This window comes from Canis lupus, chromosome 18, assembly GCF_011100685.1.
Source record: "Canis lupus familiaris isolate Mischka breed German Shepherd chromosome 18, alternate assembly UU_Cfam_GSD_1.0, whole genome shotgun sequence".
NCBI lineage: Eukaryota > Metazoa > Chordata > Mammalia > Carnivora > Canidae > Canis > Canis lupus.
Window position 1 is genome coordinate 50323528 of NC_049239.1, and position 22037 is coordinate 50345564.

The 22037-nt window shown below is 53.1% G+C and overlaps 1 protein-coding gene across 1 annotated transcript; it reads left to right on the top strand.

The window, feature by feature from the left end:
* The first annotated feature begins 4822 nt into the window (after window positions 1-4822).
* Window positions 4823-14869, top strand: UNC93B1 (unc-93 homolog B1, TLR signaling regulator). The gene is made up of 11 exons (XM_038563726.1): window positions 4823-5010; window positions 5194-5335; window positions 5866-6019; window positions 8685-8846; window positions 9059-9191; window positions 9495-9588; window positions 10184-10308; window positions 10709-10891; window positions 11407-11680; window positions 13542-13660; window positions 14181-14869. The coding sequence occupies exons 1-11, from the start codon at window positions 4915-4917 to the stop codon at window positions 14511-14513; spliced, it is 1815 nt and encodes a 604-aa protein (XP_038419654.1). The 5' UTR covers window positions 4823-4914; the 3' UTR covers window positions 14514-14869.
* Window positions 14870-22037: the final 7168 nt, after the last annotated feature.

A 22037-nucleotide genomic window follows, 5' to 3' on the forward strand; every position in this document is an offset into this window, starting at 1 on the left:
ATGCAAACCAGCCTCCTCTGCCCACCTGCTAAGCAGCCTTGAGCAGGTCCTATCTCCTCTCTGGGCCTTCGCTTTCCCCCTTGTGAAACAGAGCTGACTCTGCTTGCCTCTCAGCCCGCCCCAGTGGTGAAATAGCTCATTTGAAACATCTGGTATAGTAGGTGCTCAATAGGCATGGATGTCTTTCTGCCCCTTTCCCGCCCTCCTGAGCGAGTGGCTACCCTGGTCCCTTCAGAGGCCAGCCCACCCTGGCTCCTCTCCCCTCCCTTGCCCCAGCCTCCCCTCAGAGACCAGCAGGACCCATTCCAGGGGGCAGAGTTAGAGGCTGCTGGCACCCAGGGCACGTCCAGCACGCACTCAGCATACCTTGACCAAGCACCCATGGTGTGCTAAGCACTGCACCAGGCGCTTGACCCAAATCCTCATGGAAATCTCAGGTATCATGGTCCTAGCCTGCAGGAGAGACAACAGACTCAGAGACATGCAGTGACTGAGGCAGGCACACACAGGAAGAGTGACAGATGGGGATTCGAGCCCAGTCAGCCCTGTCTCCCTGGCCCACAGCATTTCCAGGGCTCCACGAGCCCTGACTTAGGAGCCCAAGGGGTCATCCTCACTCCTAGGAAGCCCATCTCTCAGCTGAGAGCAGCGAGCACTGTTTCTTGGGCATCTGCTCTGCCAGGCTCTGGCTGGGTCCTTGGCACATCTCGGCTTGGGGACCTCCCAACAGCCTAAGGTGACTGTCATCCCTAAGGTTTTTAGTTTAAAAAATGGCAAAGAGTCAACTGCATGCCAGGGAAATGGCATTAGGTGAATGAGGAGCGGGCCCAGTGTGGCCCTCTTAGGGACAGTGTGAGGGGTGACATGCTTTTGTTTGATCCACAGCATCCTAGGAGATGTTTTGGGGCATCTGACTTGGGAGCAACATCCTATTATATCATAAGGAGAACAAAAAGTAAAACTGGTAGGCCATGCTGGCTGCATTTATCTGAGTCCCCCCATGCCAGCCCCACAGGCAGTCCTAGGCCTGAGACTCAAAGGAAGTGGTGTCATCCCTCCTCCTGGCCACATCTGCTCACCCACTGAATTCTACGGAACTCCATTCTCCTGGGGGTGTCAAAGCCCCCCCCCTCCGCCCCATGACCTCTAGGACTTCCTCCCTTCCCACCCTGTGCCACCACCACACCTGGAACTTGGTCATCCCCCAAGGGAATGAACCCCAGTGTCCAATCTTTGACCACAGCCTCCCGGCCCCCTAGCCTCCCAGCTCCCGCTGCATACCTGCAGTCCTGTCTCTTCCTGCCCCTAGACCTCAGGCCCACCCTCCCCCTTGCTGCTTTTGTAGCTCCTACTTCCAGACACCTCCAGCTTGATTCCACCTTTCTGCTCTCCCACATCTGCACTGGGTGTGGTCTGGAGAAAGTTGCAGCCTGAAGTCTCTGCAGATTCATCATGCCCTCCACACCCCTAGCTCCCTGCCTTCCCAGCAACCATTCTGAGGTGGATATTTGTCACCCATTCACTCACTTATCCATCCACTCACTTACCGAGCACCTACTAAGTACCAGCACAATCTGCTGCATGAGGGGTACATGGTGAGCATTTGCCAGGGACAGGGTGGAGTAAGATAGGGAAAGAGACCATTAAACCACAGAAAAACCAAGAGGGAAATAGTCAAGGGCGGGGGTTGTACCCATCCTCAGGGTGGCTTCTTATTCTGAAAGGGGAGGGTGGGAAGGAAACCTCCTGGGAGGAGCAGGAGGAAGGGTGCTCTAACCAAAAGGATGAGAATGGGCAAAGTGGGACAAGGGAGGGAAACTGGATGTTTTTTTTTTTTAATTGAGATATAATTGACATATAACATTGTGTAAGTTTCAGGTATACAACACATTGATTTGACATATTTATATTGCAATGTGATTTGCAGTGTGGTGCCAGCTAACACCTCCGTCACATCACAGAATTGTCATTTCTTCTAGCGGTGGGAATAATTGAGACCAGGTCTCTTAGCAGATTTATTGCTTTTTTTTTTTTAAAGATTGTATTTATTTATTCATGAGAGACACACAGGGAGAGAGGCAGAGATACAGGCAAAGGGAGAAGCAGGCTCCCCATGGGGAGCCCGATGTGGGACTCGATCCCAGGACCCCAGGATCACGACCTGAGCCAAAGGCAGACACTCAACCACTAAGCCACCCAGTCACTCCCAGATTTATTATCATACAGTTTGGTTGTCTGTAATCCCTGCACTGTGTTACAGTCGCTGGTATGTACCCTCGAACCAACCATCCCTGGCAGCCAGTGTTCCTTTTTGGTTTTTGAAATCAGTTTTGTCACTGTTTTTAGATTCCACCTATAAGGCGCATCATACCATGTGTGTTTTTCTCCATCTCACATATTTCCCTTAACACAATATCTCTGAGGTCCATCCGTGCTGTTGCAAATGGCAGAATTTCCTCTTCTTCCTCATAACTGAAAAGTGTATCATTTAGATTTGTGCACTACATTTCCTTCATCCATCTATTGATGGACACTTAGGTTGTTTGTGTATCTCGGCAATTGTAAATAATACTGCAGTGTGGCACCTGGTGGCTCAGTTGTAAAGCAGCAGACTCTGGGTTTTGGCTCAGGTCATGATCTCAGGGTCTTGGGATCAAGCCCTGCATCAGGCTCCATGCTCAGTGGGGACTCTGCTTGGGATCCTCTCTCCCTCTCCCTCTGCCCCTCTCCCCCACTCTCTCTCTCTCTCTCTCTAAAGTAAATAAAATCTTTAAAAAATAATACTGGGAGTATAAAAAGTAACATGGGAGTACAGATATATTTTTGATAACTTGTTTTCATTTCCTTTGGATATACATCTAGACGTGGGATTGCTAGATCCTATGGTAGTTCTATGTGAGTTTTCTTTTTTTTTAAGATTTTATTTATTTATTCATGAGACACACACACACACAGAGAGGCAGAGACACAGGCAGAGGGAGAAGCAAGCTCCATGCAGGGAGCCCAACGTGGGACTCGATTCCAGGACTCCGGGATCACACCCTGGGCCAAAGGCAGGCACCAAACCGCTGAGCCACCCAGGGATCCCCTATTGTGAGTTTTCTGAGGAATTTCTAGACTAGTCTCCAAAATGGCTGGACCCATTTACCATTCTACCAACCATGCACAATGGTCCCCTTTTCTCTATATCCTCTCCAATGCTTATTATCTCTTGTCTTCTTGATGATAGCCATTTTTATAGGCGTGCTTTTGATTTGCTTTTCTCTGGTTACTGAGGCTGAGGACCCTTTCATGGATCTGTTGGCTAATGGGATGTCTTCTTTGGAAAAAAATGTCTAATTCTTCTGCCCATTTTAAAATCAGAATGTTTGCTTTTTGCTATTGAGTTGTATGAATTCTTCATAAATTTTGGATATTAACCCCTTATCTGATATGTGGTTTACAAATATTCATTCCAATTCTGTAGGTTGCCTTTCTATTTTAACGGTTTCTTTTGCAACACAGAGGCTTTTTTTAAATAAAGATTTTATTTATTTGAGAGAGACTGAGAGAGCACAAGCAGGGGGAGGGGCAGAGAGAGAGGGAGAAGCAGACTCCCAGGTGAACAGGGAGCCCAATGTGGGGCTCCATCCCAGGATCCTGGGATCTTGACCTGAGCAGAAGGCAGATGCTTAACCCGCTGAGCCACCCAGGTGCCCCTGCAGTGCAGAAGCTTTTAAGTTTGATGTAGTCCCACCTGTTTTTTTTTTTTTCTTGTGTTGTTCTTGCTTTTGGTGTCATATCCCTCCCCGCCCCCGCCCGCCCGCCAAAAAAAAACTTTCCAAGACCATTGCCAAGGAGCTTCTTCCCTATTTTTTCTCTAGAATTTTTACGTATCAGGTCTTATGTTTAAGCCTTTGATCCATTTCAAATTAAATTTTGTGAGGATGTAAGATGGGGGTCCGATTTCACTTTTCTGTGTGTGGTTACTAAGGTTTCCTAACACCATTTGTTGAAGAGTCTGACCTGGGAACTGTATATTTTTAAAAGCTTCCGAAGTGTTCCCAACCTGGGTGATAACCAGCGCTGCGAAGCCCCGCCTCGTGCAAGGCAAGAACTTCGCCAACTCGGCGCAGCCCAGACCCAGCTTGGAGGCTCTGGACCCGCCTCAGGGTCGACCCACTGGAGTCCAGCAGAAGCTCAGCCTTCCACCGCCCCCGCCAGGGCTCCCACCTGCAGGTGCCGAGCTGAAACTGGAGGGCGCATGGGAGGTGCGCACCGGCTGTCACGTCCCGTGGTGTGGGAGCCCTCTGTGGGGCTGCTCTGGGGGCTCTGACCTGCAAACACACCACACGGGGCTTGTGCCTCTGTTTCCTCACTCGGCACTTTCCTAAGGCTTTGCATTAATTTAGCAATCCGGTGACAGCCCTGGGGAGCAGCGCCGAGTGAGAAAACAGAGGCATAAAGTGGAGTGAATTCCCAAAGTTTTAAAGCCAGGAAGCGGCTGCGTGGAGATTCGAACTCACACCACGAGTCCGGGAGGCCGGGTCCGGGCTGCACAGGCACCCAGGATACGCCCCTCCCGCCCCCGCGCGCCCTGGACACGCCCCTCCCGCCCCCGCGCGCCCTGGACTCGCCCCTCCCGCCCCCGCGCGCCCTGGACACGCCCCTCTCGCCCCCGCGCGCCCTGGACACGCCCCTCCCGCCCCCGCGCGCCCTGGACACTTCCCTCTCGCCCCCGCGCGCCCTGGACACGCCCCTCCTGCCCCCGCGCGCCCTGGACACGCCCCTCCCTCCCCCGCGCGCCCTGGACACGCCCCTCTCGAGGAGGCTGCCCGCAGGGCGGGGGCAGGTCCCGGCCGCCGGGAGGAAGTGCCCTGCCCGCCGCTCGCAAGCAGAGGGGCCGCCGCCAGTGCTCCGGCGGGGTCTCGGGCCATGGAAGCGGAGCCGCCGCTCTACCGGGTGGCGGGGGCCGCGGGGGCGCAGGGCGATGAGGACCGGCTCGGGGTCCCAGACGGGTCCGGGGCTCCGGTGAGCGGGGACGGGTCTATGAGGGGGTGCAGAGCGCGGGGGCCTCCCCGGCGGGGGTGAGAGACAGCCCCCTAGGCGGGCCGTGCGGGGCGCGGGGAGGGGGGGACCCGGAGCCTCCCGGGCCGGGGTGCGGTGCGGCCGGGGGGCCCTTGCCCGCGTGCGAGCGCCGTGCGTGCCCCGCAGCTGGACGAGCTGGTGGGCGCGTACCCCAACTACAACGAGGAGGAGGAAGAGCGCCGCTACTACCGCCGCAAGCGCCTCGGCGTGCTCAAGAACGTGCTGGCGGCCAGCACCGGCGGCATGCTCACCTACGGCGTCTACCTGGGTAGGCGGCGCGCCCTGGCCCGGCCCGGCCCGGCCCGGCGCGGGGGGCGGCCCCGCGGGCTCCCGCGCTACAGCCCACGGCTTCCCGCCGCGGCCAGGGAAGGAGAAACCTTAGGGGCCTCTTCCCCCTTCCTCTTTCACTTCCCCAAATGACCCCTAGCAGCTGCTGCCGCGGCCCCAGCACATGTGTCAGGGTCCCTGTGCAGTGTCCCTGATTCCCAGCACGAGCCTTCGTGAGCGTGCGGGCGGGGACTGGGTCCCTGGGCAGGTAAGCTGCCTTCCAGATCTGGAGCGCTGCACGTGTGTGTGTCGGAGGGGTGGGTGGTGGTGTCAGGGGTGAAGTGGGGCGAGGGTCTGGATTCAAGTCGCTGTCGCTGCGGCTGACAGGATGCTTGCTTGGCCCCATCAGGGCAGCCCTCTCTGTTCTCAGGGGCATTGGAATCTGGGACTCCTTCGGTGACTGGAGTTCCCTTCAAGCTCGTGTGCCAGCAAGTCAGGCTGCCCGCTCCATGCCTGCTCCCTATCCCCCAGGCCTCCTGCAGATGCAGCTGATCCTGCACTATGATGAGACCTACCGCGAGGTGAAGTATGGCAACATGGGCCTGCCGGACATTGACAACAAGATGCTGATGGGCATCAACGTGACCCCCATCGCGGCTCTGCTCTACACACCTGTGCTCATCAGGTGCGAGGCTGCTGTCCACAACAGGGCTGGTCTTCAGATGTTGAAGGGGCATAAGGGCTGTTGGCCTGTGGTGTTCCCAGGGCAGGAAGCTGGGGAGAAGCCTTGTCTACCTGGTGGGGTGTGAGAGAAGGGGAGAACCTGCGTTTGGGGAAGGAAACAAACTTCTCCTCAGGGCATACGTGCATGTGACAACAGAAGTTCACTCCTGCTCCTTTCCTCATCTTGCCCATGACCCACATGGCATTGTCTTTATGCCTGCCCCCCCCCCCCCCATGGCCTGGAGCTACAGTGAGTGACCTTTGGGATCAAGGCTGTGAACTCTCTGGAGAGAATGTGACAGCCAGCAAGACCCAGGCTCCAAGTCCAGCCTTATCAGCTGTGGTCAGTGTTGAGGGACATTTTTCACTGAAAAGGAAGGGCCCCGCAGGTGCCCCAGAGGATTGACCCTGGACCTGAGCCTTGGAGGCATCTGTTCCAGGCTCCTGGCCAGTGCATAATTCCCCTAGACAAGTACCCTCCCCACCAGGAGGTAGGTCTCTGCTCAGATGAGACCCAGAGACTAGCCTACAAATTAGATGAGTTTTAGTTCCTCTATCTTAAACCAAACCCCCAAAACCAACCAAATAAAAAACAAAAAAAACCCCTCCCAACCCAAAAAACCCCAAACTCCTTTAACACAATTGTACAAACAGTGTTAGAATCATAACTGAAATCAGAAGAAACAAAAACCTACCCAAGCCCTCCAGTAAATCAGCTGTTCATCATCCCACCAGCCCATATAGGTAACATTTATGTCCTTGTCACCAGAGCATGTGCAATGTTCACTTTTCCTTTTCTTTCTTTTCACTGTGCACATCTTGGCCTGCTCCTTAGTCTTCACCCCGAGGACCTTATGAGGGTAGCATCTTCTACCGGGGCGCAGGTAGTGCAGCTCAGAGTTGGACATTCACCTTACCCCCTTTGTGCAGACTCACTTTGAGCTTGTAGCTCTTCTCCATTTTTTAAAAAAGATTTTATTTGTTTGAGACAGAGCAGGAGCAGGGGGATGGGTGCAGGGAGGGGGAAAGGGAGAAGCAGACTCCCTGCTGAGTGCCCAGTAGGATACCCGGAGTGCATCCAGGGATGCTGAGATCATGACCTGGGCTGAAGTCAGATGCCTAACCGACCAAGCCACCCAGGCACCCCTAGTTCCTTCCTTCTTAAAATTAAAAAACAAAAAATTGCTATAAGTTTCTATCAGTGGCCTTAGCAGATTAGAGGTATATGAAAGGCTTTACGGCTCTTGAATCACCTTGATAACAGCTAGCTTTTATTTTTTTTTCCAATGTGCTAGGCACTTTGTAAATGCTATCTCATGCCCTATAATCCGAGGTAGGTGCTCTAGCAGACACAGAGAAACTGAGACATTCAACAGCTTGCCCACCAGGCCCCACAGGCAGCACCTGGCAGTCTGAAAGTTTGAATCCCTTACCCCAAGCTTGCCCCTTGCCCAAACTACTGGACTAATTTTTCCTTTCTTTCTTTCTTTCTTTCTTTCTTTCTTTCTTTCTTTCTTTCTTTCTTTCTTTCTTTCTTTCTTTCTTTCTTTCTTCCTTCCTTCCTTCCTTCCTTCCTTTCTTTCCTTTCTTTCCTTTCTTTCCTTTCTTTCCTTTCTTTCCTTTCTTTCCTTTCTTTCCTTTCTTTCTTCAACTGATTTTCTAAATGGCCATGCCAATCTGCATGACCACAGGTTGTGTGCATCATTTTTTAAAAGCACAGCCTCACCAGCAGTGAGGGTTAGTATTTTTACTTTTTGCTCGTTTACTCCATCAAGATGTACAGTACATTTTTTGTGACTTACCCTCCCCAAAATAGATCAGAGTGGGCTGCCTGTCTGTTTATGCCATGGCAAAATATGGATAAGGACTAGGGCCCTGTAACTGAAGAGAGAGTAATTGTATCAGAAAATTAGGGTTGTTTGTCTTTGAACTTCCTGGAAACCAAGGCAAAGAAAGGAACTAATGGGCACAAATACTCAAAACACCCCAAAGCTCCTGGTAGTGGTTTTCAGCTTGACGAGCCTCCATGCCCTGAATGGGCCCTTATCTTGTCACCACCTTTAAACACAGTGTGACATTTTCTCAGAGTCAGCAAGGCTGTAGTCCTAGGAGCCAGTGGGGCAGAAGCTTCCCAAATGACTACAGCGGACTGCAAGAGCGATGGGCAGGGAGGAGGTCCTGGGCCTGCCTCTGACCCTTCTCAGGTCCTAGTTTCCTTGCCCCAGTTTGGGTTGTGTTCTGGGTGCCCTGACATCCCAGCACATGAGAGTGGATGGAGACTGGGGGACTGGCCAGCCAGCCCAGAACACAGATGAAGGCCGGGTGTGCCCACAGACCACTGACTTGTGACCGCTCCCCTCTTACCTCCTTCCCTTGCAAGGGCCATGAGAGGCTTGTGGTTTGGGTTCTGTGCCCACATTAAGCAGTGAAAACCTGAGTGTGTGGATACAGGGCTTCCCTGAGACCATCAGCAAGTCCACATCTCTGCTATTTCATCTTAGGGCCCCTGACTCCAAGGCCTGGGATTGCTCCCTACCTCACCACCTCATGAGCTGTGGCCACTCTGGTTTCAGGCCACAGTAGTCTCGGTAGGCTCATGGTCCCAGCATCCTTCCCACTGCCCACAGGTTTTTTGGCACCAAGTGGATGATGTTTCTGGCTGTGGGCATCTATGCCCTCTTTGTCTCCACCAACTACTGGGAGCGTTACTACACCCTTGTGCCCTCAGCTGTGGCCCTGGGCATGGCCATCGTGCCACTTTGGGCCTCCATGGGCAACTACATCACCAGGTGAGTCTGGTGGGCAACAAGGTGGGAGGCTGGAGACCTGGCTGAGTCTCTGCTGCATTGCCAACCTTATCTGGGGAACCTTGGGCAGCACTTCCTGCCTTTTGGGTCTCAGTTTCCTCATCTATGAGACATAGCCCTTAGCCCTGGGTGCAGGAAGCAGAGACCTGTTTAGAGAATGGACTGGGGGAAGCTTTCTCTCCTCTGTGGTTCAGGATGGCTCAGAAGTATTACGAGTACTCCCACTATAAGGAGCGGGATGAGCAGGGCCCCCAGCAGCGCCCGCCTCGGGGCTCCCATGCACCATACCTCCTGGTCTTCCAAGCGATCTTCTATAGCTTCTTCCATGTGAGTACCACCTATGGGGCCACTGAGGGAGGGTATTCCAGGACCACATTCTGGTTTTTTCATCCCTCTAGCCCCACTGCCCTTTCTTGAGCCCACATCTGGTTATTTACCTCTAGTGACTGAGATCTCATCCCCTCCCTGTGCAGAAGAAAGTCCTCCTGCATTGGGCACTCCCTCCTGCCACCAGGCTGCCCCGGGAAGTGGGAGGGCTCCTGTTCTGCCAAGGCTGTGCCCAGACTCCTTCCAGGTTCTGTGCCCCCTACCTGGTTCTGAGCCCATGCCAAGCTGCTCTCCTGCCCACAGCTGAGCTTCGCCTGTGCCCAGCTGCCCATGATCTACTTCCTGAACCACTACCTGTATGACCTGAACCACACACTCTACAATGTGCAGAGCTGCGGTTAGTCCTCAAGGGGTGGGGTCCCCAAGGTTTGCTTGCCCCTGCCATTGAGTCATCCAGCAGACACTAGGCTCTTAAGAGCACCCAGAGAGGATGCCCTTGCCCGCAGGTTCAGGGCTGAGAGCCTGGTGGCCCACAGCTCTCATGGGCACAGCATAGGGCCCTATAGGAGTATGCAGTTAGGACATTAGACGTAGTCTGGTGGGGACAGAGTGCATCAGGGAAGGCTGCCTGGAAGAGATGCCATCTGGGCTGAGGCTTCTGGGGATTATCTCTCAGTGCCATGCATACCCTCAGAGCTCAACCACAGCAGGGTGAATGTATGGGGTTGTGTGGGGGTGGTGGGGGGACTGGCGGCCCCCCTCCAGCCTCCAGGCACTAGAGCATGAAAGGGGGGAAGGTGCTCCTCTCCTTGCCGCTGGTCTAGCCCCAGTGGCCCTCACCTCCACACTGCTCCTCCCCAAGTGAACCCTTCCTTTGCAAGCACAGTCCTCGCCCACCACCTCCAACTCTCCCCTCCACCTGCCCTCCTTGCTCCATTTCATTGTGGTTGAGTTGACGGTGTGCTCGATTCCCCGTCCCCACCCGCCTCTAGGTACTAACAGCCAGGGCATCCTCAGTGGCTTCAACAAGACTGTTCTGCGGACGTTACCACGGAGCGGGAACCTCATTGTGGTGGAGAGTGTGCTCATGGCGGTGGCTTTCCTGGCCATGCTGCTGGTGCGCCGGGATGGGGTGGGGCGAAGTCAACGAAGTCTGGGGACCGAGGCGGGGAGAAAGGGGTGCCATCTGGGTACGTTGCTGGCAGCCTGGGCAAGGTTATGGCTTGGAGTCCTGGTCTGAGCTGGGAGCCAGGCCTGAGCCCTGGGGAAGGGGGTCTGAACCTAGGACCCAGGCCAGAGGCTTGGGACTGAGCCTGGATTTGGAATCCCAGAGGCCAAGGGTTAGGGAACCAAGCCCGGTCCAGGGTGGAGCTGGAGACGGGGTCTGAGAGACTGGGCTGTGGGCGGAACCCGAGAGGGTGGGGGCGTGGCCACCTCCTGGAGGCGGAGCTGGGGGTAAGGTCGAGGCCGGTGGGTGTGCCCGGGGCGGGGCCTGTGCTCAGCTCGCGGGTCCGCAGGTGCTGGGGCTGTGCGGCGCCGCCTACCGGCCCACGGAGGAGATCGACCTGCGCAGCGTGGGCTGGGGCAACATCTTCCAGCTGCCCTTCAAGCACGTGCGCGACTTCCGCCTGCGGCACCTCGTGCCCTTCTTTATCTACAGCGGCTTCGAGGTGCTCTTTGCCTGCACTGGGCTCGCCCTGGTGAGTACCGGCTGCACAGTGTCGCCAGATGAAACACAGGGTTTCCAGTTGAATTCATATTTCAGATAAAAGATGAATAGATTTTGAATACATATCTTAAGTATGTACAAGGGTGTCCCAGATATTCCCCTCCCTCTTTCTTCTCTTCCCTGGCTTCCCCCCCACCCACCCCACGCCTTAGGCAAATTATTTTAAGCTCTCTGGGCCTCAGTTTCCTTATCTGTGAAGTGATTCCAGTAAGGATGCTTACTCCCAGAGGTGCTATACAGTTGAGATGGAATGAGGCCCATAAAGCATGTGGTTCCATGCCGGGCACAACCTTGGTATCTGGACACTGTCAAAGCCTTTTCTCTAGTCTGTACCTTCAGAACCTTCCCATGCACCTTGGAGGGAGTTCATGAGGGGGCCCAGGGAGGACAGGGTATGACCCAGAGACTTCAGATGGGGAGGGCTAGAGCCTGGGCCAGCTGACCCCTAACACTCACCCTCGTCCATCCCTCCCCCCTACCCCCCAGGGCTATGGTGTGTGCTCAGTGGGACTGGAACGCCTGGCCTACCTCCTTGTGGCTTACAGCCTGGGCGCGTCAGCCTCCTCAATCCTAGGCCTGCTGGGGCTGTGGCTGCCTCGCCCGGTGCCTCTGGTGGCTGGGGCTGGCCTGCACCTGCTCCTCACACTTGGCCTCTTTTTCTGGGCCCCTGCACCTCGGGTCCTGCAACACATTTGGATCCTCTACGTAGCAGCTGTCCTCTGGGGTGTAGGCAGTGCCCTCAATAAGACCGGGCTCAGCAGTGAGTACACCCATGGGCACTGGGATGGCAGGGGACCCTGTGGTTACCTCAGGGTGGTTGGGAAGGAGCACAGAACTTCCAGGGACAGACGTAGGACCCCATGGGTATACTGGGGATCTGTTACAGTGGAGGTAGGTGGGGATCCCTGTAGACACTCCAGGAGTGGAAGGAAGTTCCATGGACTGCAGGGACAGATGGGGAAGGCTGTGGACACACAGGGGAGTTGCATGCCATGGACATCCTGTGGACACCCCAGGGTGGGCTTGGGGCCTCATGGACACTGCGGGGTTAGTGTGAGGTCTTGTGGCTACAAGGAATAGGTATGGTGCTCTGTGGGCACCCCAAGGGTGAAAAAACACATGGGGAATACTTTGCTTTCATACCTATGCCCACCTTGGCATAGTTTTCATGGCACTGGGAGCAGATTGCTGCTCTGTGCTCTAGGGAGCATGGGCAGCAGTGGGTGAGCCTGTCCACACTCCAGGGTGCAGTTGCAGACAGGGCCCTTTTCTGGCGAAGAGCTGGGAGCAGACATGGAGTCCCAACACCAGTCTGCCAAGTGGCAGAGTCCAGGCCCTGAGTCTGGGCTGATGGGGTGAGAGCATTGGCCAGTAGAGCTCTGTTTGCAGAAAGGAGGGGTGGGTCAGAGTTCAGCTGTGTGATCCTCTCTGCCCACAGGTGGGCATATGCCAGTGACACATAGCTGGGACATGCAGGTATCACTCTTCAGGTCTTCCACACCAGCATCTATTCTGATGGGCCAGTGCTATTAACAGTTTTGAACATCACCCCGGAGGTGTGGTGTGGTAGGGCATGCCCGCTGTGGGCAGGGCAGGGGCTGACTCAGGTGCACCCACCATCAGAGAGTCAGGCATCTGTACTTGTCATAGGGCAAGGAGCCCCAACCCTGGGCCCTACTCCCTTGGCTGTTGCTCAGAGGCAGCCGGCTCTGGGCAGCATCCAGCCTGGGTAGCTTTGGCCCACAGTAAGTCTGGAATTGGGTCTTGACCTGGCACCCCCTTCTGCCTGCCCAGCTCTGCTTCCTGCCTCTTTCTTCTGAACCGTGGAGGCTCCATGTCCCTTCACAGCAGGCCCGAGGGGTAGAATCACACTGCAAGGCCTTAGGGTAGGCATGTTAATGTCTTGAGTGGCAGGTGAGGGTACAATTTGCCAGATGCTATATGGGCTTTCTCACATTAAAATCACAGAACACAACATAATATGTGTCATCTCATTTTATGGATAGGAAAACTGGCCATGGGGACTTAACTTGCCCTGAGTCATCCATAGAGCCAACATTTGAATCTTCATCTCTGTAGGAATTCTCCGCACTTTATAGTCCTGGGAGTAAAATCTGTGTCTCCTGACTTCCTGTCCAGTGCTCCTTCTTCCTACCGCAGGGAGGATTCCTTGAGAAATAGGTCAAACCTCCTAACTTCAGATTTGATTTGCAGAAAGCTTGTTGCTGTAAGCAGTTTGCCCTCCCTGAGCCCTGAGTGAGGAGAAACAGCCCTCGAAGGCCTGGCATTATGCATCTGTGGTCAGAGAGACGCCAGGATATGATTGCACATTGAGCTTGCCACTTTTGAGGCCACACATGTGCCCCAGAGTGAGGCCCAACTCTACCTCCCAGCAAGGTTCCTATTCGTGCTTCCGCTCAGCATCCCAGGCACCATAACAAACCAGGGCTTCCATGAGGGGGCAGGCCAGGACCTGTTCACAAAGGCTTTCTGGGAGCTCCAAGGCCAAGGGCTGAGATCAGCCCAGTGCTGGGCTTAGGGTGGGTCGCAGGTGGGAGACCAGCCACTCTGGGCTCCAGATGACACCTCTCCCCTTCCTGTCCTGTCCTGCTCACCTGCAGCACTCTTGGGAATCCTCTATGAGGACAAAGAAAGACAAGACTTCATCTTCACTATCTACCACTGGTGGCAGGCAGTGGCCATCTTCACCGTGTACCTGGGCTCAAGCCTGCCCATGAAGGTGAGCCTTAGTGCTGGGAGGAGGGCCTCTGGGGCGTTAGCAACCCACGTGGCAGCCCCCAGGCCACAGATACTTTCTGAGTGCCCACTGTAGCCTCACAGTCCCCGAAGGGCTCCAGTGTCCAAGGTCTGGTCCTATGTCAAGCCCACTGAGTGGCTCCTAACCCAGCACCTTCTTACTGCCTCACTTCCCACGGCCCTCAGTTTACCCATCTCTGAAGAGGTTCAAGTTTTTCTTTCCTTGTGGGTGCCCCCGTCCCGCCCCCGCAGCCACCTTGTGGGTAGTTTGATGACCTGTTCACCAGGGGTCAGCTCTGAGCTGAGTGTGGGAGAGTCTTTCTCCCTTCCTGGCCTGCAAGGGGGGCGGGGGGGGGGGGGGGGGGGGCAGGCTTCCTCTTGTCCTCCGCTCCCTCCCACCTACTGGTGGGTGGGTTTAGCAGGTCCCACCAACATTGGAAAAAGATGAAATAGAATAGAGGGGCTGGCCCGCGGGTCCCCTGCATCCGTGTCTGTGCCCTCAGGCCAAGCTGGCGGTGCTGCTGCTGACGCTGCTGGCGGCCGCGGCCTCGTACCTGTGGATGGAGCACAAGCTGCAGCGGGGCCTGGTCCCACGCCAGCCCCGCATCCCGCGGCCGCAGCACAAGGTGCGCGGCTACCGCTACCTGGAGGAGGACAACTCCGACGAGAGCGACGCGGAGGGCGAGCACGGCGGTGGCGGCGGCGGCCCGGGGGACGGCGTGGAGGAGGAGGTGGCGCCCTCGGGGCCCCGGCCCGGCCCCGAACCAGGCGGCCTCGGCCGCCGACCCTGCCCCTACGAACAGGCCCTGGGGGGCGACGGGCCCGAGGAGCAGTGAGGGGCCCAGCCGGCTCGCCGGCCTCGGTTTACCGCGTCTCAGGTCGGGGCCCTGCGAGTGCACCATCCTCAGGAAGGACCTTCTCCCCGGGGCGCACGGTCAGGAACCGAGCCCAGGCCTGGGGCTGAGACAGCACAGCCGACCCCCCTCCTCCGGAGTCCGCTCCCCACGACCACGCCCAGGCCCGAGAAGTGTCGGGGTCCTCTGCCGAGCCGCCCCCCAGCCCCGCCCCAGCGCTGCCCTCCTGCCCGCTCTGCAGGTGTGCCACGCGCTTTGCACATCCTATCCCCGCGGCCCGTCTAGGGGCATGACTTTTTATAGAAAATGAGAAATAAAGAGGTTTTGTATTGTCCTGACTGGGAAATGTTAGGCTGTGGGGGGAAGGGGGGGCGCCCCAATGTGTGCCTGCAGAGCCTGCTGGGCCACTGATTTCGGACCCCTGGACTCCCGTCAGGGGCAGAGGGGATGATTGTCTGAGCCCAGGTGTACTTGGCCACTGTCCCCTCCCAGCTATGGCTTCAGCAGCTGTGCTCATGAGAGACACAAACCCCCTACAGCCTGAAGGTGCCCCTTTCTCCATAACCCCCAAGGGAGGGACTGAGACCACACTGGATAGGGTTTGAATGCCTGGGTAAGGACAGGTAAGAGGGCCACAGGAGGGTCATGGAGTCCCTGACTGTGCCCCAACAGATCCTCTCCTAGGGCCACACCATTCCTCACTCCCCACACCCCCTCCATTCCTGAAGACCAGGTCGGGTCCACACCCACTTCAGCATTAGGTCTCTCAGATTCCACCACTCATAGACGGTGGCTCTCCTTCCTCCTTTGCCCTTCATGGACCTCACGTGAGTTTCCATCTAGGAACTCCTAGGGAGCCCTAGAACCAGGCTCTGACCTCAGGCAAGGGCCTGGCACATCAGAGCCGCAGGTGCCTTCTTGGTAAAGTCTATCTCTGTAAATCAGGAGTGTTTGAAATTGCTGAGTGCCGTAGCTCCAAGGTATCCAAGCCCTGTAGGTAACTCACAGGAGTGCAGAGGACCTTAAATTTTCTAAAGTTTGGAGGCAAATAGCATACCATACATCTGTCCACCCCAAGCAAACTGCTAGGTCTAGGTGGCTCACAGGTTCAACATTAGATCACACTGCATTCCCGTCATGTTATAGCTCTGAGAAGCTAGGTTTCCTGTGGTTTGGGGCATAAATGAAAATCACCATGGACCAGGAAATGAAGCTGGGGAATCCAGTCTGATTTTGAGGTGTCAGGAGCTTGCCACTACACAGCCGATTAGTAAGTGGTAGTTTTAAAGAATGAAATAAAAGTACTGAGTTTTTTCCCTACTTATGTGCATTTTATTTCCTAAATGACCACTAGGTTGTTAGAACGTATTATTTGGACCTAAGATAATTGGTTAACAGAACTATTAGATATTTCTTTTGGCCAAGAAGCACTGTGGAAAATTGCTGAGGCATCAGGCATGTCAGGACCTGAGAATGTTGGGCACCCCCTGGGTTAGCACAGGACTGGCACGGAGAAAGCCCTCAATAGATATCAGCTATTGTGTATCTGTCGCAAGTCCCTCACTGGACTTTGGGGCACCCCTTGCCCAGAGGACTAGCTGCATTCTTTCTGAGCCCAGTACCAGGGAAGGTGAAATCTATGTTTTGTGACTCCTGAGAAGGGAGCCCCCCTCCCCAGGCCAGTTACCAGGTTGTCTTTGGCAGATTCTGGGGTCCTGCGGTCATGAAGGACTGGGAAGACAGCAGCTCTAGCCAGGGCCACAAGTCCCCTCACCCAGCCCTCCTAGCAGGTGGTCTGGACGCTCAGGCAGTTGAAGATTGGAAAACTTCCTCCCTTACACTCAGACTTTCACTGACAAGCAGACCAGAAAGTGTCACATCATGTGACCTGTAGTCTGGGTGAGTGCCAACACTGCCTTTCCGGTTCCCTATTAGTTCCCTATCAGCGTGGAAAGGAAATTTCTCTGGCAGCACGTGTCACAACATGCTCCTGGCAGGATTCCAGCTAAACTCCAATCAGAGCTAGGCAATCAGACATTTCAATAATAAGCCTCTGAGGGCAGGACTGGGTGCTCTTCGGGGGAGTGTGGGCCGCAGGATGTGCTGGGCAAACATGGAGACGGGACAGGAACAGGTCTACAATTTGTCAGAGTCCAAAGTCATTTCTAACACCCATTTGAATAGTAGGTAAAGACTCTGATGTTGAACAGATGGGAAGGTGGCCCAGGAACATGGAGCAGCCACCTGAGATGGAAGCATGGTCTCTGATCACGCTCCTGGTGGCAGGTGAGTTCCCCATTAGTAGACTTCACACACCCCCTTACTGCTCCTGGAGCATGGATGAGACCCACACGCTGTCATATGACAGTCAACACACACCCAAATGTGTCAGGCAACACATGAAAGCAACAGGCAGATACACATTACAGGTCCTACATATGTGCTCACACACATAACAGGCCACACCCATGACAAACGACACACAGTGCACCCAGGACAGGCAGTGTAACTGCTCATGGCCGCAAATCCCAGCAGGCTGGCCCTTTGGAGGCAGGGCTAATTGAGCCATGACATGTGATGGCAGGGCTAATTGAGCCATGACATGCTCCACCCCTCGGGAGCTCCAGGTCTGGTTGTAAGCTATGACATTGACATTGATGTCATGTCCCCTTGTCTCTATCAGCTCTGGATAAAGTGATGTGGTGCAGTTTCTGGACCCCTGAGTGGAAAGAAGATCAGACTGTGTCAGGGCCATCACTCCTCTGACTCTGGTCACCACCATTGCTTCAAAAGTGGTTCTGTGATTTTGTTAATCTGCACCAGGAAGGTTTTTATTTTTTTATTTTTAAAGAAGATTTTTATTTATTTATTTTAGAGAGCGTGCTCCTGCCCACGAGCAGGAGAAGGGGCAGAGGGAGAGGGAGAGAGAGAATCCTCAAACACTCCCCACTGAGTGCAGAGCCCCATCATGGGACTCGATCCCAGGACCCTGAGGTCATGACCTGAGCCGAAGTCAAGAGCTGGAACTTTACTAACTGAGCCACCCAGGTGCCCCAGGTGTCTGATTGAGATTCCCTTTCTCTTTCTGTCCCTCTCCCTACTTGCGTGCACACTTAGCACCTGTGGACACGGCATAAAATGTATTCATCACATAGTAAACAGTAAAAGGATTTCCCAGAGAGAAGATTCTGTGGGTCTAGAATGAAACAAGAATGAGCAGGAAGGGTGGCTTTGGATCTTTGCTGTGGTTGAGGGGGGACCTGAGTGTGGGGGTCCTGTGCCGACAGGCTGGAGCTTTGGTGGTGTGAAAGGGACCTGCAGAGCTATGGCGTGAATGAAGCTGGAAAGCACCTGCTCAGTGAAAGGAGCTGGACACAAAGGCCACACAGTACAGGATCCCATCAATGTGAAAGGTCCAGAAGAGGCAAGTCCTTGAAGACAGAAACAGATTTATGGGTGGCAAGGGCCTGGGACGGTGGAGTGAATGCGTGACTGCTGATGGGTCTGGAGTTTCTCTCTGGAGTGTTGGAAATGTTCTAAAAGTAGATGATGGTGATGGTGACACAACTCTATGAATATACTGAAAGCCACCGGATTATATAGACAAGGATTGTCCATTACAAGGATGAATTTTAGGGTATATGAATTATATTTTAGTAAAGCTGGTGTTGAAAGGAATCTGGCATCCAATTTATTTTTTTTTATTTTTTATTTTTTTAAACATTTAATTCTTTTTTTTTAATTTTTTATTTATTTATGATAGTCACAGAGAGAGAGAGAGAGAGAGGCAGAGACACAGGCAGAGGGAGAAGCAGGCTCCATGCACCAGGAGCCCGACGTGGGATTCGATCCCGGGTCTCCAGGATCGCGCCCTGGGCCAAAGGCAGGCGCCAAACTGCTGCGCCACCCAGGGATCCCTGGCATCCAATTTAATAATGATTGAAAATTTCAGGATGATTGTAGGTCTGCAGAGTAAGGGAAGATATCGTCAATTAAAGTTTCTAGAAGGTTAGCAGAGTAGGCATTAATTACAGAAGGCAGAGCCTATTTGGTGCATGGTAAGCCCAACACTGATTAAGGCTGTGGGCTGTAATTTTAGTTAGGGATATACAGTGGCACCTGGCTGCTTTCAGTCAGAAGAGCATGTGACTCTTGATCTCAGGGTTCGAGCCCCATGTTGGGTGTACAGATTACTAAAAAAAATAAACTAAAAAAGACAGTTGACCCTTGAACCACATGAGTTTGAACTTCATGGGTCCTCTTATACTTGGATTTTTTACGGGGCTATAAATATATTTTCTCCTCCTTATGATTTTGTTAACATTTTCTTTTCACTAGCTTACTTTATTGTAAGAACACAATACCCAATACATACAACATACAAAATATGTGTTAATTGACTGTTTGCATTATCCATGAGGCTTCCTGCCAGCAGTAGGCTATTAGTAGCTAAGTTTTGGGTGACTCAAAAGCCATACTCAAATTTTCAACTGCACAGGGGGTCAGTGCCCCAAAGGTAAACACCAAGCCCTCATGTTGTTCAAGGGTCAACTGTAATATTATTTGGAGGGATTCTGAGTTCAAGAGGTTGGGGCTCAAGGTCCGTTTTTGGAGAGATTTGAGAAGTGGTATGATTTTTCTAGAAGATTGTAAGGGGGAGGAAAGAGCGTGTACAGGGAAGGTGACACAGGATTTAGCTCTGGAATTAAGTCCATCCATTCGCAGGGACCTGGCGGTCAAAGGGCTGTTACCATTGAGGCAGAGGTCATCAGGATGCAAGAGTGATTTTGTTGTAATTTGGAATATAGTCATTTTGAGCCAAACTGACTACCATTAGGCACAGAGTTGTATTGGTCAGGGAGGTACAAAGCTGGACAAATGTCATAGGATAATGTGTCAATCACCCTACCTGCAGCATGTATATCCACACTGTGGGTGTAAGGAGGCCAAGAGTGCCCATGTTTAGTTTTGATGCCAGTACTTTAGAACAATTCCATTTGCTAATAACAATGATCATAGAGAGGCATGAAGATCAGAGGCCTTCTGTAGGTACAATCTGTCATTTTGGAGGCCTTTTGCTAATAAGTGTGACTCCCTTTTAATTTTAAAAGATGGTCAGTTGAAGAATTTCAACAATTTATATATTGTTGGAATGGACTTTATCTTAGATCATAAGAGGCTGTGGCCCCTACAAAAATATTGAAGAAGTCAAATGATACCGGATGGTAATGGGGCCAAAAGATGGCTCATGAGTATCTCAGATCTGAATGGGACCCCCAAAAGGATGGCAGTGTCCTTGACCCAAGCCTAGCTCAAATAACAGCCAGAAAGCTGAGCAGCTGCATTTTTATGCAATGGCCTGAGGTCCCGGAAGGCCTGACTTGGAATAAGCACTGTTTGGGGGGGGATTATTTAATATTTGCATGTTCAGGAGGGCTTGGGGACACCTCCTACTGAAACGTGCTTCATGATATGCCAATTTTAACTCCTAACTCTCCTGTAAGAGACTTTCATTAGGATTGTATTTGTGCATTTTATATTTTTTGGTGAGTCTTGCAGGTTAGGTAGGTCTACACAAACAGGATACCAAAGGTAAATATTAAGCCCTCTTGGGATTTATCACTAGAGGGTCATGTTCAATGGATTCCCCTTGGGCTGCCATCTGATCTCCATCCCTTATAGGGTGAGAGAGAGAGAGAAACCTTTTGTATTTTGTAAGAAAGTAAGATCTTATGATACTTTGTTGAGGTTGGAAACAGTGGGACAGGTTGAATCATTTTGTATTGTATATTGGATGCTCTGAGGCAATGCATGTAGTTTTGTTTTCTTGTTTGCTGGCTTAACGACTGGGAGAGGGGTAGCCTCCCTCTGCATCGGTCTTGGGCAAGGGACCTAGGATGGCACAGTGAACACGCTAGAAGGCCCAGGTAAAGCTTTACCCTGAAGATGTCATCTCTACTGTAGCGAGGAGGCTTGTGGGTAAGTTGAGTCCGCGGGGTGCTGCCTCCATGACCCAGACATAATGGACATCTGTCTGAAGGGTAATAGGGTTGGAACCAGGGGGCTCATCTCCAATAGGGCCCAACACGCAGCCAGCAATTGTTCTGATGGCGAGTGAGGGTGGGGTGAGGAGCTGAAGCAGGCAGTTTTTCACATTAGAAACCAGTGGGCAGCCATCCTTCATGGCTCAGAGGCTGTCAGAGGCCTGAGCAAGGTCTTGTCCAGAAAGGAGTTATCTGGGGGCATCAAGGAAGTGCTGGTGGTATAGTTAGTAGTGCAGCAGGTCAAGTTGACACACAAGACAGCACCAGGCCAAAGTCAAGTTTGCACTAATTTGGCTGGTAATGACACAATGAGCTGCTTTTCTTTTCTTTTTCTTTTCTTTTCTTTTCTTTTCTTTTTTTTTTTTTTTTTTTTTTTTTGAGAGAGAGAGAGAGCGAGCACTCACAAGTAGGATGGGGAGGGGCAAAGGGAGAGGAGGAGAGAAAATCCCAAGCAGGTCCATGCCCAGCAGAGCCTGACATGGGGCTCGATCTCATGACCCTGAGATCATGATCTAAGCTGAAATCAAGAGTCAGATGCTTCACGGAATGAACCTCCCAGGCACCCCATGCTGAGCTGCTTTCAGATTTAAGGTTTATTAGTTACATAGACAGTGAGAAAGGGAATAAGCCAAAGGTGCCAGCTCCCCGAGGACCTTGTCCTACACACCAGAAAGGATGGCCTTGAAACCAAAGGGACGAGAGCACTGCTGGTGAGTCATGGGATACCTGGCAGCTAAGGAGCCTGTTCACAGCTGAGTGCTCTGACATCCTGCAACTCTCTACTGACCAGGGCGGTCAGAAGGCCTCAGACTATTATTTTTTCTTTATCTGTAGTAATCTTATCTTAACAGTTTATAATTCAGGATGTTTTAGGGGACATTCTGTTTAGATTTTTTTTCTGCAGGAAATTCCCAAATGGGTCCGAATATAGCCGCAAAGTGAGAAAAGCTACACAAAAAAGCACTCTGACCTTGTGGGTGCTGGTAGGCCACCTGCCGCAGAAACACAAGGCCCCAAACACTGCCACATCGTGCTCACATACTGTAACACCCCCCGAGGATCAAGCACCCTTTCCAGGGAACTCTTGGGAAAGGTGGGGGTCAGTGCCTGGCTGAGACATGAGACCATTTGCGTCCTTCTCTCAGAATAGTCTGGCACTGCTAGTGTCCAGTCCAGGGTCAGGGTCCTCAGCCTGTGTTTCTTTTCATGATTGCTCAACCCTGTCCAGGGTCTGCTCTTGAACCCTTTCCTCCATCATTATGTCTGGCTTCAGCCAGCTAGACATAGGGCAGAGCTTGGTAAAATCCAGTGGAAATAACAGAAATGGTACAGACTGGAGCACAAACATGCCAGCAATCTACTGAGCCTGCCCAAGCCCACCTCCTGTCAGCTAACCCAGTCAGTAAGTGGAGAGAAGATCCATCACCCATGGCCATCGTCTAGCCCCCCTGTTCACAGCAAC